Here is a 19,456-nt window from a genome sequence, read left to right on the forward strand (position 1 = left end):
AATGAGGTAATCAGGACTTATACCACAGATGTGCTAGCATGTAGTGTATGCCAATCAAAACGTGTATTCAGCATTTTCAGTATGGCTATGCAGACAGCTGCAACGTGGCTAATTATTTCTGTCATGGGCAGGTCTTGGTTCAACCTGAAACCTAAGTTTGTATCCAGTTTTAGCAACCATGACCACCACATCTTGTAACCTTGAGTTTTGAACAATTAGACGACATCCAAGAGGCAATATCCTCCATGCAAAATCGGACGTTGGATTGTGTCTCTGGGATGTTATTGGAAATTAAGATCGTAATTTGTGAGTTGTCTGCATATGAGAGGAGGATGAATTCCTGGGCATTTGACAGGATCCACCAATGGGGTCATGTATGTGTTAAATAACTTTGGATTCAGAGTGCAGCAGTTTGACTTTCCATTAAACAAGGGCCTGATTAGTACCTGTATAAAGACATTGTTCTCCTGAGAGCATTGGTTACGCTGGTGTTCTACATAATTTTGCAGTATTTTTCCAACCTAAGGCAGGCCAATCATGGTCCGGATCAGATATGTTTTTTTTTTCATCCTAATTATTAGTCACTTCCTAGAGAAGATGAGAGCAATGCCTTGTTCAAGGCAGGTACTTATGTTTTCCATAGATGGATAAGGAGGAGATTAGCTATAGGTAAATAGGGAGTGGTGGCGGTCTGGCCCAGTTGAAGAAGGCTTGATTTCATCCATGTTTTTTTTTTTTTTTTTTTTAGAAAGTGGTAAATGATGTTCAGCTGCCAATATATTACCTACTGGCGGTCGCCAGTAGGTATATATAGTTAGGACCTAGTTACCATAGGAAATCATCAGTGTCATTTGAGATGTCATCAGTGATGTCACTGACCATGTCATGAACGATGTATGTGACATCATCAGCAGTGGATTGCGGGTGCGCGAAATATTGTTAGTACAACTAACTATATAGGAGCAATTTCAATGGTATTTTAAATGCTAATTCCTAACTATATAAGGCCTGAAACCTATGGTTTTTTTAAGTGAATATATATATATTTAGGTTTATATCGGGTTGTTGGAGTATCTGAGCTATTGGCAATTGCTACGTATTTAGTGTATCTTGTCTAAGAATTTGGCCAGCTCATTACAGCAAGTGTCATGGAGTTCGGTGATTATTGTGTATGCCTCTATAGTTTTAAGCTTTTACTACACTGCATAATATATCAGTTCAACTTTTTGGTGCTTTTTCATCTCTGGAAAGTATCTTCTTTATTTAAGGTTTAAGTTTCGGACCTTTTTGCTTTGTTTAAGATCTTATGTAAGATGGCTTCTTCTATGAGCATTGTAGGGATTGCAAGTTTTGCCTTTCTGTGTGAAGGCAAAGTGAGGACACTTTTGGTTTTGATTCTCTTTCTGGTTTTAGAAATGCAAGTATCAAAGATAAATGAGATAGGGAGTTAAAACCTTCCTCTTGGGAAAGATAATTTTTTCACATTAGGTTTGAGGAATTCATAAGCATTGATCAAGGAGTTCAGGGTGTCTAGAGAAATATTTTTTGTTTTTGTTAGACATTTGTTTATAGGACAGCGTTTTCCAGTTTGGTCCTCAATATATGGAACCAGCTGCCTATACCTATTCATGGTTGTGCACTTTTGAAACGGTCCTTCCTCACTTAGTGAACTCTTCTTCTAATATTTTGACCCCTTGTTAGCCCCAGGCTCTCAGCAGTATCTACAGGCAATTCGATCTTCCAAGTGCTGTGCATTAATCTTTAGACATCCACTGCCTCATTTGCTCTTGTTGTTCCATAAAGCTTCACATTCATATCGCAGATCTTTATTTCTACAAAGTCCTTAAAGCTTATTATTTCCTTTTGTATATTTGAGTTTTGTGTTATACGTGCTGTTCATCCATGCTCGCTTCCTGACGTGAATTTAGCACTTTCGGGTGCAGGAATGTCAGGCAAGAAAATGGCTTAATGTGTGAAGAATATTACCATCTGCATTTTACCTTGAATACAGTAATGATGTACTTGGTTCTTTTGTACACTGTCATTCTGTCATGTGAGTTTAGTTACTCATCCCCTATTTCTAGTACTTAGATAAGATTGTAATGTGTTTTTTGGAAGGATTCTGTTTTATTTAACTGTGCCTGTGTTTTTTTTGGGTGGGGGATTATCAGACGCTCTGCAGCCTGGAGGGCAACAAATGACGAAAAGAAAGCATTGGATCAAGCCAGTGAAGAGACCTGGGCGGACTTCAGACAAGCTGCTGAGGCACACAGACAAGTGCGGAAATACGTCATGAGCTGGATCAAGCCTGGAATGACCATGATAGACATATGGTACGGTGTTCATGAACTGAATTCCATTAATAGGCGATCAACATATGTTACTTTTTGAAGGCTTGTAACTGGCTTCGTTATATGTGCCACCCCATGGGTCCTCCTCATCTAGACAATATTCTATCCACTATTCATCTTAAGCTCCTTTGCTGCCCAAGAGGTTTTCCCAGGTTTTTCCAGTGGAAAGTTCCTTCTTCCTCTTGGAAGACATGTGGAATCTTCCTAAACAAAGGCAGTCATTCATTCATTCATTCATTAAACTTTATTCGGTTATCAGATAAAAACAACCATAAAAGTACAGATAAATCATTACATTTCAAATATACATAAAAACACAATAAATTAAAACAAAGAATAAAATATGCTCATCTTATTTCATTAGGTGATCGATTTTCGAGATCTAGAAACAGATTTAAAATACACAGAGAGGGATGCAACGGTTAATATATTGTCTAATCGTTGGATTACTAAGAAAGCAGGGCGACACTGATTACATTCCATAATCTTCAATAAAGGCACAATCCATCTTCTCCTAGGGATTGTGTAAAATCTACAGAAGAAAAGAATATGGATGCCTGACTGCTCAGACAAATCGTCACACGGGCATTTAAGTTCTTTGGACCAAGTATTCATATTGGGGAAACTAAGGGATCTAAATAACAAATTTAACCTAAAACGTGTTGCTAAAAACCTTTCAAAGACACTCATTCTTAATCTGATATATGGTTGCATATGGTCCGAGGTCATTATTAATTGATGCGCGGCCACTATTTTTTTTTTTTACATTTCTGTGTTGGTTCGGAGGTCGCCCAAATACCTCATGCATATACCTTTGAGAATTTTTCTAGGAACATTGCTCATACTTGCGGGATCCTCATAATATTCCCGGTGGCCTATATTTGAAAGAAACGTCAGTACATAACTTAGCCATCCCACCTTACCACCATTCTCTAGCCTCATCACGTTCCCTAAGATAGAACGATTAAAGGCACACTCCTCGGTGGTCATTAGTTGACCTCTACAAAGCATCCTAAACAGAAAGGTGGGGCTTATAAATAGCTCATTGCACATTTTTATTTCTTTTAAGCCTGAAATCAAACAATGCATCAATATTATCATGTACTGTTTTCTAGCAATATTGTGTATGAAGTGAGTTTCTCATTGCGGCACATCGGTTTCAGCAATATAAATTATATATTTTGCTAATGTTTGTTTATTGTTTGCTGCTAAACCTAATAGGCTTTGCCTTAACCCCTTCCGTGCGGCCGCGATTTTTCCCGTGTGCGGCCGCCGGACGAACACGGGCGGGCCATGACGAACCCCAGCCGTCATCAGCACACGAGCACCGTAGTGCATGACGGCTGGGGTTCGTCACCAGCATGGAAGGGGTTAAATAGCAAGTGTAGTTCGTTTATCTGGCAGTTTTGCATGAGCAGCAGGGCCTGTAATATATATTGGATGCACCGCATCGGTCTGCACTGCCCCTTTAATTGGTGTACATAGTGCTGACGTGGTCGCTGTGCCTTATTGTAGTTAGCGAGCTCTCCCAGGACCGCTGCAATCTCAAGCCTCCACTCTGAGCAGCGCATAAGTGAAAGGGGCTTTCACTTTGCAGGTGCCATTGTGGGCCCACCTTTCAAAGGGGGACGAAAATCCCTCCTGCAGGCTTGTGCAGTGAGTGACTGCCTGAAGGTGTCCATAGGGCCCTCTTTCCTACTTGATAAACGAAGCTCAAAGGGGGAAGGGCAAAGAACTGCAGTAAGTGCACTTCCTCTCTCTGGTGCATGTTCAGTGCAACCCCTTTTTATGCCATCAGTGCAGGAGCTACTTTGCACCCGCATTGGTAATACATAAGAAGTGCAGAGGAAAAGCTTTCCTAGTTTGCATGGGGTCATCACAGAAGGGAATGCACAGGCGTCTACAGACCCTTTAGTTAAACCAAAGTGCCCCGGGAGCACTGAAAGCAGGTGCACATATTGCTTTTGCACCCCTGGGACACTGAGTGTAATAGGGTCACAGATAAGCAAATCTGTTTGAGTGTCGGTTAACAGTGTTTTTATTATTGTTTAAAGAATGATTTACTTTTGAGACTATGTAATAAATAGTTGCTTAGGTCTCAACCTAAAGCATTGCTTTAGCAAAGTTTGTTTGTCGAGATTTCTAGTAAGCGGTCCGAAAAGTCTGCCAAAACGGCGGATTAGACACAGTTCATGTGATTAATGCGCGTGCACAAACCAGCCACGTCACAAACCACTATTTGTCTGTGCCTTGCATCAGACTTCAAAGACTGCCGCTCCCCCCACCATCAGACTTCAAAGGAATGCGCTCCCGCCACCGCCACAGCAATGCCGAGAGCTTGTTTATTGAGCTCACTAAAATAGACATTCAATCCCAGTCACTGCTTCTACGTTAGCCCGCTCTCACAGACAAATCGGGCTTTTGTTTAAATTAATGTGCTCACTAAAATATACATTCAACTCCAGTCATGGCTCCCCCCTCCCCCCATCCTACAGTCCCTGAATTCTCGGCTCCCCGCACCCCTCCCGTTCGTGCCTTTTTGCCTGCCCTCACTAAAATATACATTTAACTCCAGCCACGGCTTCCCGTGTCTCCCCCCCCCCCCCCCTCCCCCTCCCATCCTGCAGTCCCTGACTTCTCGGCCCACCCGCACCCCTCCCATTCGTGCCTTTTTGCCCGCCTTCACTAAAATAGACATTCGACCCAGTCACTGCTTCCACGTTAGCCCGCTCTCGCAGACAAATCGGGCATTTGTTTGAATTAATGTGCTCACTAAAATATACATTTAACTCCAGTCACAGCTTCCCATGTCTCCCCCCCCCCCCCCCCTCCCATCCTGCAGCTGCTCTCTATGCTTTAGCTGCTCTTTGTGCTTTTTCGTTTTGTTAATAAATGTTACAATAAGCAGAAGCCATCCTCGGCTAGCATTCACTTTAAGCGCTTTTATTTTCATTTTTCACATTTGCAAAGCAATTTATTTCTTTTCCGAACCCCCACAGCAGCTTGTTCTTCTCCTATCCAGCAATCACCTTCTCCTGCTGTTCACGATGATAGAACTTGTTATATAGAGCTGCAGCACTTCCCAGCTGTTCCCGGCTCTCCCCACTCACCGGGACCCTGACGACCCCCGCCCCCTCAAAGCCAACTCTCGTTTCCCCAACGATGCCAGCTTTTGCCCCCACGGCCTCCTTTTTGCGGTGGGGCGCTCCCCACCCCCTGATCATGGGTTAGTCAACTCTCAACGGGGCACACTCAGCACTAGCAGGGACAGATTCAGCACAGATATGGGATATAGCAGGATATCACTGTGCACACAACAGTGCGCCTCTCCGTGCACCATTATTCAACAGTGCACAACTTTTAACTTTTTTTTTTAGCTTCTTGTTCTCGCACCACAGCAATTTGTTTTTCTATATAACTTTTTATTATGCTGCACAGTAGCCATGCTGCCTAACAACATATTGGCAAAGCAGTAGCTACCACTCAGCAAGACCTCTTAGTTTTTGCCAAGTCTTGTTCAAAAATGTCAGTGGAGGAAACAGTAACTCATAAAACAAATATCAAGAGGTTCCGATCTTAAGTGAACATTCTTACGAAAGAGATTAAAAAAACGTCTGTCATGTCTCCGGTTGCAAATTCCAAAGCGAGGCCATCCAAGTTGTTAACTAGCTATTTCTTTTTCTCCAAAGAGTCAGTACTCGAGGTATCTGCCAACGTATTCACTGTAGCCATTTTCGTCATCCCAATTACCCAAGGGCAGACGTTTGAGGAAACATTCCGAGCTATGCGTCAGACTGGAGATTAAATGGTTGCAAGCAACCCCAGGGTCAGTGTGTCACAGAAAACTCCCTGCTTGGCCCAACAGTGAAACCCTGACTGCTTGGGTCTGCTCTCTAATTGACTACAAAGAAAACACGTGTTTACAATTTTAAAGTACCAATAAAAAGGAAAAAAACAACGTGCAAGTTTGCAAGGAAACTTTTTTTTAAGCATTCAGCTATTTTGTAACAAGCCTTTATAACCACACGGGTCCCTCCCTAGTATTTTCATCTGGTTAACCCTTCTAATTCCAAATATAGCATACTTTAGGCAAGCCATGGATACTGTTGTCTGAAATAGACATGACCATGTCATTGTCAGGTTAGCCCCCGACCGCTAATATTCAAACATTGATGGCAGATACCCCACACTGCAAATATTGTCCTCCGCTTGGAAAAAATCAATAACTGAACGCACTTTGAATTGGAAAGGCACAACATGTTTGCTTCCAATGTCTGTACTCCTGCAAAACAAAAGGCTGTGCCACCATTTTGAAACTCAAGTGCTAAGACAATATTTTCGTCTTAATCTTCACACTGGGTTTACCAGTCCAACCTTGGTTTGTCGGAACCCTTAATAGATTATCTCAGTTTCAATCTTGGCTCTCTCATATAAGAATGCCTAACTGGCTTGTAGTAAGTGCCCCGATTAGTAAATATAATTTGGCTTTCTGAGCATTGGTATCTGTGCTGTTATTGAACTATGAAGCATCCAGTGGATTTATTTTTGGATAACAGCCTGCTAATTAAATTGCTGAAGCGTTGGGCATCCGTTAACTCGTATAGTTATACTTTTTTTTTACTATTCACAGCTCTTCACATTAAAATGCTTTTCACATCATCTGGATGCGTTTTGAAGTATAATTGGAGGATATATAAGGACCGCTTCCTCCCACAGTGCCTTAAAATAGGTCATAACAGGGGTCTTATCTTACTATGCAGTGTGGTCACACAAAAAAACCTGTGGGGCCTATTGTTCTTAAACTGTTCTGTGGCCTCCCAACTAATGTTGATGCAGACAACGTAGCTAATTTGTTTTAGCATATAAAACATTGATGGCTTAATTTTATCAATTCTGCTTCATAGCAAGTTACCCTATCATGGAGCAATGTGTCTGCCGCTTAGGGTCTACGTACCTTATTAAGCCTGCTAATGCCAGAAATTGCAATTTGTGAGTGGGTTAAGGATCTTTAAATAGGTAACCGTGTATGGGAAGACCTTTCAATAAGTACAGATTGAATGTTGCGGTCTATTCCTCCCCAGTCGCTGCATATCCCCTCTTACATTGATATGAATGGATATTTTTATATGATCGTTCAAAAAAAAAAAAAAGATTAATAGCAAGGCTTCCGAAAAGTCTACCCAACTGCGGATCTCGTACAGTTCATGTCAGCACAATCACACGCATTGTCAACAGCTGCCACAACCACGCGCATTCTCAACAGTTTCCATTTGCTACCAGACACTTCTTGCGGGAGCCCCGTGCTCCTCCTCTGCTGCCACACGCATTCAGCTCACTAGGCTGCACACCCCCTCACTCTCCATATGGTCGCTCGCCTTTTCTTTGATCTCCACCGCGCGTTCCTACAGGCTCCACTCCGCCCACGCGTCTCTCCCCTTCCGTGTAGTTTCGCCCGCCTTTTCTTTTTCGCCTCTTTTTCGGACTTTCGGCTTTGTGTGACTCTTTTCAACATTGCTCCATCCTCTTCAGTCGTTCTTTCTCTCTGTGCTTCTGCCTTTCTCAGTCTCTCCTTCTGCTCATTATTTCTTGTGTCCCCCATGTGCAGCTTCCTGTCTTTATTCCTTCCATTCTCTTCTTTCTACCCTGTCGACCTTTCCCCTCTATTCCTTCCACCCTGAATGCCTGCCTCTACTGCTTCCTTTCTCTTCTCTAGCTTTCGCGCTTTATTTCCTTAGTCTTTATTTTGTCAATCCACTTCTGTCCTCCTCACTCATAACCCCCTCCTCCTTTTATCCCTCTCTTCTCTCGTCGCCTCTTACTTTCTTCTCATCTTATTTTCTTCCTCCTCTCCTCCCTTGTTTTCCCCTCTTTCTTGCTTCCGTGGTTCCTCCGTTCCTGTCTGTGTCCAGCCCCCTCTCCCTGGCACCTCCTACCTTTCCCGCTGCCTCCCGACCGCCCTGACAGTCGGGAGCCGGTGCCTGCGGGCGCAGTCGGGCTCGCCGTGATTTATGTCGTCGGTATAACAGCAGACACACTGCAGTCCATCACTGCAGTCCCCCCTGATTAAAATTCAGCTCTGGCCCCGAATGTAGCACTCCCAAAATGGAATATTCTACATAATTTCCGAAAATGCTTGTTTTTCTTGTTTAAAAAAGTGACCTTCTGTGATGTAACTAGTGTTCATTTAAAGCGCTGCAATACCTTCCGATAGAGTTCGCGCTAAATAAAAGTGCAGAAAAAACACACAAGAAAAATCGAACGCTTTAAAGCAAGAAAGGAACACCGCGGTGGGTGAGTCACCCAGCCGATGTCACGAGGCCCCCATAGGCAGAGCCGATGTTTCTTGCCATCCCCATCCCCCAGCTTTGCTGTTTTTCCAGCAGCTACCAGGCCTTACAGTGACACCTCGTCCCCCAGAAAACCATCGGCCCCCTCTCCAATCTCACACCTCACCAAAGAGCCTTTGATCCATTGAACAGGCCAGTGCTCCCCCCTGGGGCGCTACCTCCGGCCATAAAAGACCCAAAGCTTTGAAGTTTAGCGCTGCAAACCCCAGCCTGGAACAGGCACTGTCTCCGCACAGACAGCGCCTCCGGGACCATAGAGCGCTACAGCTAGCACGTTCCACTCTGTTGACGTCACTAGCTTATCTCACCCGACGCTGCACAGGCAGAGTGAGCTGGACTCAGGGCAGCGTTATGGAGCGCGAGCTGGACCGGAAGAACACCCGTTACATTCACATTCATTTGATGTTATTATTTTTATAGGCAAGGGGAGATAAAGTGATTTGCCCAGAATCACAGGGTTGTTGAGCTGACGCCGAGATTGGAAACCGATTCCCAGTTCCAAAGTGAACAGCTCTGGCCGTAGCACCACATCCTATCCCACATTAGACTAAGCCCCCACCCCCCTTCAGTATTGCCTACACATTGTGGGCAGTTTCTGAGAATGTCCCATTCCCAGTTACGCCCCAAGGTGGGCTGTAGGTAACTGTGCACACAAGACAGCCAGCAGTTCCCAGAGTGAGAAGAGCAGGCCAGGGAGGCAGCCCCCTGCCCCTACATTATTCTAGCAATATGGAAGGGAACCAGGTGCCCCCCTCACCCCCAGCCCCCTCCCCAACATCCCACATACCACTCAGTGCCACATAATTACACGCCACATAATTACACTGCACTCAATGCAACATACACTCCAAATACCACTCAGTGCCACAAAGTTACACGCCACATAATTACAATCCACTCAATGCAACATACACTCCAAATACCACTCATTGCCACATAATTACACTCCACATAATTACACTGCACTCAATGCAACATACACTCCAAATACCACTCAGTGCCACATAATTACACACCACATATTTACACTCTACTTAATGCAACACACACCACACAATACCACTCAGTGCCACATAAGTACATGCTAAGTACATGCTACATAATTACACTGCACTCAATGCAACATACACTCCAAATACCACTCAGTGCCACATAATTACACGCCACACAATTACACTCTACCGAATACAACATACACTCCTCATACCACTCAATGCCATATAATTATATGCAACAAAATTACACTGCGCTCAACGCAACATACACTCAAAATACCACTCAGTGCCACATAATTACACGCCACATAATTACACTGCACTCAATACAACATACACTCCAAATATCACTCAGTGCCATATAATTACACACCACATAATTACACTGCACTCAATGCAACATACACTCCAAATACCACTCCGTGCCACATAATTATAAGCCACATAATTACACTGCACGCCATGCAACATACACTCCAAATACCACTCAGTACCACATAGTTACACGCCACATAATTATGTTTTCTCAATGTTTCAAGCTTTATTACAAATGTCCCAAAAAGATGTTAATATTTCACTTCTGTTCTTGGAATTTCGTCACAATAAAATACACTGAACATAATCTTCACAAAATGTATTTACAAAAGTTTAAGCTATTGCCATTATAAATTACAATAACTTTTATTTAAGTAATAATTAGTAAACAAAAATTAAAAGCCATTGTTATTTGTAATATCAATAATTCTAAGTCACGTTATACAACACATATTGCATTACAAATGCTATTGGTGTGACATTTGCAAAAGTTAGAACTAGTGGCATTGTAAATGACAAAGCTATTAATTTCGCTATTTTCAAAACCAACACATAAATAAAAAAATTGTCATTTACAATACCAATAGCTCAAACTTTCCTAATGTGAGACCTATTGCATTGCAAATGCTTGTTCTCTTGTGGTGTTACTAGATTTGGCATTTTCCTTGCTGGCCAAACCCCCATGTACTCAAAACAAAGCATTGTCATAGATTTTAGATTGAGCCTGACTGACTCTATCCAGTATTCTCTTCCATAGTCAGGGCAGAAAGGTGTTCTGGCTTGCAAAGTCACAGATATAGAGTGTGGTTATTTAAAGCCCTGTATACATGCCTAACTCTATTAGACCCAAAGAAAGTCAACTAGGGACCTTGGGAATTAATTCATTAAAGCAACAGTGGTCCCTTATAAGCGTGGGGATATAGCCAATAAATATAGACTAAATCGTATCTATATTGAAGTGACATGCCCTGCAAGTCTAAAACGTTTGGATATGTGGTTGGGACGAAGGAAAGTCCTTTACTGAGAATAGAGACCTCATTGCTTTTCGTAAAACCCTAAGACCAATATGTAATTTTAAATCATCTTGTGTCCTTTTGAACCTTCTCCATTATTTTATTTCACCCACGTTGATCTCTGCTATGCTTTACCGCTCATGTTAATCATCACACCCAAAGATGGCCGCCACTTTCGACATCTCTTACCACTTCCTGTTTTCCTCATCGGTCACATGCCCAAATAGACCAACCATGAACGAGCTCTCTCCGTAAAGAGTCTCGTATCCACACGTCCGAATTATCCATCACTAATTGCGACTGAGCTGAGCACACGCCGAACTTCTGGTAAGTCCCCAGCGCCGAATGCATGGTTTAAGCTCCTACGAGGACCACTCCACTGATCTAACCGCCGCCTGCATTGTCTTTTACTCCCCAGGTCATTGTACCCTACGCGTATCCAGAGCGATCGCGCCTTAATACTGGCATCCTGACACTCCCTCCCGGATCTTTGATTCGGTAAGCCCCCCATCTGTTTACTTGCACGGCCCCTGCTTCATCGGTCATGTGCACACCGCCCCAATTGTGATTATTTTTTCAGGCTCAATTATTCCAATTGAAACTTCCTGCTGCATTCGCAGCCACCCTTGATGCATAGTTTCCCAGCGGCTTGCAAACGGTAAGCCTGACATCTCATAGTGCCCCCGCCCGCCTCACTCACCACGTTAAGTCACCCGTGTCTTTACCGTATATGCGTACTGCTTTACAGTACCTGGCATCTCCTGATTCCGCCGCCCGTAATCCGTCCACTACGACTATTCACCTTACTATGTTGGCATCTCATATTGCTCCCGCCCGCACTCCACCTACCACGTTATTTCACCAACGTCATTACCGTGTATGCTCACTTCTTCACAGTGCCTGGCATCTCCTGGATCTGTCTATTCACCCGTTATTATATTCACGTACATCATTTCGGCTTCACTCTACTCTGCACCATAGCTCATGTTTTCCTCAGAACCAACTTTTGTTCCAGATCTTAACCACTCGCATGATTCTTATGATTCCTTGACACATCGATGGCTCATCACCACGTATCGCTGCTCCTCACCTCACTGCCCCTGATGTATAGGTTCTATTGTCCTAAAAGTTTGGCTTTAATTACTCTCCCTATTTTTTCCTTCTCCCTCTCTCTCCGTAGGCAACTGAGGCTTCTACCTGTTCGGCATTTATCAAATGTCCTGATGATGATCCGTATGATTTGTTAAACGGATCGAAACGCCGTCGACATGTGTATGCACCTTATACAAATGAAAAACTTTATTGCCCTCCTAATAATTGTAAAGGTGCAAGTAATGTTATGCTCTATATCTTAAAATTGTGCAAAGAACAAGATAACAGAGCGCAAATCCCTTGCCTAAAAGCCCTTTGTTTGTTTCTTTCGTTGTTGTTTTTTCTCCCTTTCTATTCATTGTGTGCTAAGCTGGGTACAGGCTGATGCCCCACCTTGTATATTGTATGTATAAGATGCCTGACATTGTTTGAAAAGTAAATATTTGACCTCTGCCCGGCTGGGCATGTCACTTCAATATAGATACGATTTCGTCTATATTTATTGACTATATCGCCACGCTTATAAGGGACCACTGTTGCTTTAATGAATTTCTATTATTCAAGCACAGGAGCAGGTGTTCTACTGTGTGACTTCTGTGAACACTTCTCTAGCACAACATGTACTTGTGGCCCCTTACTGCTTCCGTAACCTACATTTAGTGCTTATGTTTGTTCTAAGTATACTAGAACAAACTACTACACTCCACTAGTCTCCTCTTCCTATGACATATACGTTATTGTATGAAGGCACAGCATGCTGCTTCAAAACCAGAGGAAAGGCCTAAAGGAGATGTTAAATGTATTGTTATGCATGGCTTCCATAGGAAGCCTCTATCGTTAACACCTAATTCTAAATCTGGCAACGCACTGCTATGACATAACCGTTAATAACAAAACTCGTTACCCACTGTTGCTGCATCATAAACGTCTTCTCGGTTGGACTAACAGGGCTCTCTGAGAGCCGACCAGTGGAGCACTGCCTGCTGTGTTGATTGATGTATTGAACTGTTAGTGCTGCATTTATTGGAGACTGATGGGGAAGCCTTACAAAGAGGGACTTTACCTTGGATTATTAGAAAAGCTGTTATGTTAACGCTGAAACTTGATGAAACTTTGGATTTACTTGGCTGATGCCGACCAAAATCCGTGATGGGATATCACCAACATGCTTCTTCCATTGATTATATTAGTGTTACCAGATCAGGCTGGATTCATCCTGCAATACTTTCGAAGTCTATACCGCATTTATCTTTATATTGTGGCAGTGTTATCAACACTAGAAGCAGAACATTCATTTTATTTGGTTAAATGGTCTTTTCTGAAGCAGGTGCTAAAGAGAATCTGTGGAAGGACCGCTTTCCTCTCATTGGTGAAATTGTGCTAACATCATTGTATAGATGCAGAGTAACTCCTTATTCTTAAGATTCTTTATGCTCAGTCGACCGGTGAGATATAGATGCCCTTTGTGTCTCCATTTGCCTGAACTAGACCTAAAGGCCTGTATATATGTATGTGTGTATATATATATAATCTCAAGTTGCCCTCCAAATGCTTTATGCAGGCACCATTAGGAGAAAAACAGACTCTTGAAAATGCTTGTTGCTGGTGAAATGAAAACCTTTTATTTTCTTTTATTTTTTTTGAAAACCTTATTTGACATTTTCAACCAGATACAGACACGGGCCTACAACCCCCAGGGCTGGCTGCTAAGCAATTGCAACACAATACTACGATCAAGACTTCAGACCCAGCCTCCCGGGGAGCATATGCGCTACATCCACAATGCGTACTGGTTGTAAGACATATCGAATTGGAAACCGGATACAAAAGGTTTCATTTTATAATATAAAATAGAAGGATCAGGTGCCATACAATATCTCCAGTTATGAAGAGGGGGCGAGCGAAATAACAGTGTGTCCACAGTAAATTCGTTTTCATTTAGGTCAGTGGCGTTAAAGCAGAAGACACCCGGATAAACAAGCATACTATTACGGTTCGCGCCAACATTCATGCCCGCCCCTTGGCCCCGAAACATCGCGAGCGTTGAGGCACAGATGTGAAAGCAGAGATGGACTGAACAATGAACCCACTACACTGACCCGGAAAAAGAGAAAAAAGGATAAAGAAAGATAAGAAGAGAAAAAATAGGCCATAGAAACAAAGAAAAACAAAACTCACAGCCCCCACCCTGCACCCCTGCAGATGACTACGGCCTACCCCCCTAGCAGCGTGCCTGTTTGCCAAGAACCGAGACCTGAAATATAGAAGGAACAGGGAAAAAAGAAATTAAACCCCACCCGAAGAGGGGAAATGGAGGAGGGCTTAATTCAACGCACTCCCGGTCTCTCGCCCCCGTCGTAACCAACCCCGCCCCGGACTCCGTTAATTCAATAAAACAATCCCGTTAACCATAATACCACAATGAACAACCCAGACAACAATCTCAGCCTTGGCCCCGTCGATGAAATTCGCTGAGTCCGTCAGAGGAAGGAAGCCCCGTCCTCAAAATGTCAAAAGGTACACAGAAGTTGGCAGAACAGGGGTCCACAGATGAAAGAAGAACGGCAGGTCCCAAATTAGTCGACTGGTACCAACGATGCCCCTCCCCGTCCCCGAAGCCAGGCTTTATCCCATCCGCCATCTTAAAAGACCGACTAGGGAGGGGGGTCGACACAGTCCAAAACAGTTCACAGTACCAATTAAAAGGATCCGAAGTGGGGAGAGCATGTAAATGTTCCGACAGTTGCAAAACCGGGGATTCCATCGGATCAATTGAGTCACCAAGCACAGTACTTTCGGGTAGCTCCACTGCGATAGGGGCAAATACAGCTTCCAGCGCTGGGTCTAAGCACGCCACCGGGGCGTCAATCGAAGGGCGAGCTGGCCGCCGGGTCTCGGGCGTCAAGTCAGGATCCGGTCTCAGTCCTTTGATTCCATCCGCCGCCAACAGGCTGCAGGTCTGGGCTTTAACCGTCTCCTGCAGTGCCACAAGGGCCTCCAGCACCCTCCGCAATGACGGGCCACTTTGAGCCTGCTCCGTCAGCCTCCATTTTTCCTCAGGCATGGTGTTCCCCACGGAGAGGCGCCTTCTCCGGGGTAAGGTTAGGCGGAGCAGGAATGAGCCATGAGGGACAGACTGTTAGCGTGCAGTAGCACGCACTGAGATTCCAACCCACGGGGCACTGGCGATATGAATGCCGGACCCCCGGTCCGGGACCCCCGCAACACAGCACTCGTCACCTCACCTCCTATAGAACACCAGGCAGCAGATGGTAGCAGGGCAATCCCAAAATTCCGAATGTTCCAGAGACCGGACCCAACCGCATTCAACAGTCCGTTGTTGTTCAACTCTGACCCGGCTAGGCCAGCACTCGAGACCCCGGCTTCTCGGCTGGGTTAGGCCTCAAATCAGTCCTCGACGTTACTCCGCTCCACGATGTCGGAGAAGCTCCAGGATCACATCATCGGAGTGCAAATCGGGTCACACACACTGATCCGGGGCAGGAGATCAGGATAGGTGCCAGGATAGTAGAGCGTCGGACGGAGGTCAGCGGAGCCAGGAGACTATGCGGCCATCTTGGTTTGTGTCGTAGCTCCTCCTCCAATCCTTTTATTTTCAATTAATAAGTTTAAGTGGAAAGACTCATTTCAGCGATCCCAGTCGCCTTGCTCACATAAACGCCATTGTGGTATCAAACAAAATATTTAAAACCCTCCCAGATGGTCATGTGATGGGCTGTCATCTGACTAGTAGTGAACATAGTAAAAATACTGATATTGTTCACACCAGGGATCTGGTAACCATCTTTGCAAATCAAATGTGTTGGGAAACATATGGGGCTGTATAACAATTCAAATAATGTCTCCAGATGATATATCTCTATCGAGAAAACATTATTCATGAGATTTGTTTAAAACATTACAGTACAAATACTTCCAGTACAAATACTTCCATTGATTATTTTAGTGTTACCAGATCAGGCTGGATTCATCCTGCAATACTTTCGAAGTGTATACCGCAGTTATCTTGATATTGTGACAGTGTTATCAACACTAGAAGCAGAACATTCCTTTTATTTGGTTGAATGGTCTAAAGGGCCTGTATGTATGTATGTATTTATGTATGTATGTATATATGTATGTGTTTATATAATGTGTGTGTGTGTGTGATTCACTTTTATTTTATTCTGTTGGATGATATTCTTTTGTAAGCTAAAGCTGACTCATGACAGAAATTACATAGGATATTCATAGAATAAAAGCAGGCTGTTTCATAAGACACTCTGACGGATACCTCTCTTATGGGGTCGGAGGCTTATTTAGATTCCCCCAGATTGAAGAAATGTTTTTCTCAAACAGAGTCTTTGAATCACATAAACACGATGTACCTAAGGACTGTGAATGCAGATCTAAATTCATTTAATTTAAATAGGAAGTAACATGATCACGGGTGCTGAAAGAATCATCCAGCCATATGACACCTAATCCTTGCCACAAATCTCATTGTTACAACAGTTTATCTACCAGGCACAATGAATAAGCAGAATGATCACAGAAAAACACAAGGTCGTGTTTGCACGTACAACATCATGACATAACCTATCGTCAGTAACCTCCCTTAACATTAACCAAGCCATTAGTTTGACAGCCAAATTTCTAGCGCTGAGTTTAGAATAGTAAATAAAACAGATCAGTTTTGACATTACAACCATGTTGAAGTAAAGGTTTAGTTGAACTGAAAGCAATATTGATGTAAAGTTTACCAGTGTGTTGATATGTATCCTGTATGTGTTATAATTTCTGGCAAATGCCTCAAATAGACCCCTTCACAACAGTCAAAAATACAACATTGCATGTTATTTTTGCCTTGAAATAGACCATAACTACCAATCTGAATAGCCACATTAGGTTGCCCAGCACACTGGGTCATCTGTCCAAGACACAAGGCAATTACTGAAACAGGCTACCCGGCTACTTAATTCTTATAATAGGGACTGTTAAACCTGCTACAGGTCCGCACGGATATCCTAAAGGGATCGATAAGGCAGCCTTACAGATCTTCCTACACACTTCACTGGTAGAGATTCTGCAACTATTATGTGAAAAAATGAATTACCCCTTCCACCTGCCTAAGCCCCCTCCGCCCCCCCCCACCCCCTCTCCTCATCCCCATGAGGCATGGTACTGCCTTTGTTAGGATGCATTTAATTTCTCAAACATGCATCTGGCAGTGCTCAAAGCCTCCTGAAAAAAGCACTACAAAGTGTCTTCCTTCACTATTCTAGAGACTAAGGACATTATAGTAAGCCTGGGCGTAGTTCGCGTAGCCGCACTCCGCGAAGATGCACTTGCACTCCGCGAACTACGCATAGCTCCGCGAGCATGCGTAGTAGCTTGCTTGACCCGTTCGCGAGCCATTTTTCGTCTTTGGGAGCGCCGTGGAACTCTGGAACCTGCTCGACACCACATCTCCAGACGTCGCCTTCCTCACGGAAACATGGATGAACGCCTCCTCAGCGCCCGACATCGCCGTCGCCATCCCGGACGGATACAAGATCACCCGGAGAGACCGCTTCAACGAGACAGGAGGAGGCATCGCCATCGTCCACAAGAACACCATCCGCATCACGACCAACTCAGACGACACCCTCACAGCCGCTTAACATCTTCACTTCCAGATACACACCGACCAAAAGACCACACTCGGAGGCACCCTCATCTACAGACCCCCAGGACCTCGCACACAATTCAGCTAAGACATCGCAGACTTCATCAGCCCGCACGCCCTCGCCTCCGCTGACTACATCCTCCTAGGGGACCTCAACTTCCACCTGGAGAACAACGACAACACCACCACCACCCTGCTGGACAACCTCGCCAACCTCGGACTCATGCAACTGGTGAACACCCCCACCCACTACGCCGGACACACGCTTGACCCAGTCTTCTCCACTAGCAAGTACATCTCCTTCAGCCACTCCACCGGACTCCACTGGACAGACCACAGCTGCGTCCACTTCAGTTTCAGAAAGACCACGACTCACCACCACCCGCAACAGGTTCCCCGCAGGAACTGGAACAAGATCACCACCGACCAGCTCACCACTTCACTGAGCCAGAACCCTCCCGCCAGCTCAACGGACCCCAACCAAGCAGCCAACAACCTTACACAGTGGATCACCAATTGCGCTCGCCCAACCAGCCTCGACCACTCGCAGTCCGGCATCCGCGCCAACCACAGCACCGAGACCGCCCTCATCGCAGCCACTGACGACATCCGAGCCCTGCTCGACAACTGGGAAACAGCGGCCCTCATCCTCCTGGACCTCTCCGCAGCATTCGATACGGTCTGCCACCGCACCCTAGTGCAGCGCCTCAGCAACATCGGAATCCAAGAGAAGGCACTGGAGTGGATCATCTCGTTCCTCACCGGAAGAACCCAGAGAGTCCGCCTCCCCCCGTACAGATCCAAGGCCACCAAAGTCATATGCGGCGTACCACAAGGATCATCACTCAGCCCCACCAGCTTCAATGTCTGCATGAGCCCCCTCGCAGCCATCGTACGCCAACCCAACCTCAACATCATCTCCTACGCCGACGACACCCAGCTGATCCTCTCCCTCACCAACGACCCAGGAACCGCCAGAACCAACCTACACGAAGGGATGAAAGACGTAGTCGAGTGGATGAGGAACAGCTGCCTGAAACTGAACTCAGACAAGACGGAAGTCCTCATCCTTGGATCATCACCCTCCGCCTGGGACGACACCTGGTGGCCCCCTGCCCTGGGCAGCGCACCCAAACCAACGGACCACGCACGCAACCTGGGCTTCATCCTGGACTCCTCCCTCTCGATGACCAGACAAGTCAACGCCGTCTCATCATCATGCTTCAACATCCTACGTATGCTCCGAAAGATCTTCCGATGGCTCGCCACCGAAACCAGGAAGACGGTCACACAGGCACTCGTCACCAGCCGACTGGACTACGGAAACACCCTCTATACCGGAACCACAGCCAAACTCCAGAAAAGACTCTAACACATCCAGAACGCCTCCGCACGACTCATCTTGGACATCCCCCGACACAGCCACATCTCCGGACACCTGAGAGACCTTCACTGGCTCCCCGTCAGCAAGAGAATCACGTTCCAACTCCTCAACCACACACACAACGCCCTCCACGACCTGGGCCCCAGGTACCTCAACAACCGCCTGACCTTCTACACTCCCACCCGCCAGCTACGATCGACCAGCCATGCCCTCGCCGCCATGCCACGCATCCGAAGATCCACCATGGGAGGAAGATCCTTCTCCTACCTGGCAGCCAAGACTTGGAACTCC

The 19,456-nt window shown here is 45.1% G+C and overlaps 1 protein-coding gene across 1 annotated transcript in view; it reads left to right on the forward strand.

The window, feature by feature from the left end:
• Positions 1-19,456, forward strand: part of METAP2 (methionyl aminopeptidase 2) — a 169,534-nt gene that overhangs the window by 62,612 nt on the left and 87,466 nt on the right. The window contains exon 5 of the mRNA XM_086919070.1: positions 2,172-2,333. Within this exon, the coding sequence (XP_086775196.1) occupies positions 2,172-2,333 (162 nt within the window). The remainder of the gene's footprint in view (positions 1-2,171; positions 2,334-19,456) is intronic.

The sequence above is a fragment of the Lissotriton vulgaris genome, chromosome 1_1 (assembly GCF_964263255.1).
Source record: "Lissotriton vulgaris chromosome 1_1, aLisVul1.2, whole genome shotgun sequence".
Classification (NCBI taxonomy): domain Eukaryota; kingdom Metazoa; phylum Chordata; class Amphibia; order Caudata; family Salamandridae; genus Lissotriton; species Lissotriton vulgaris.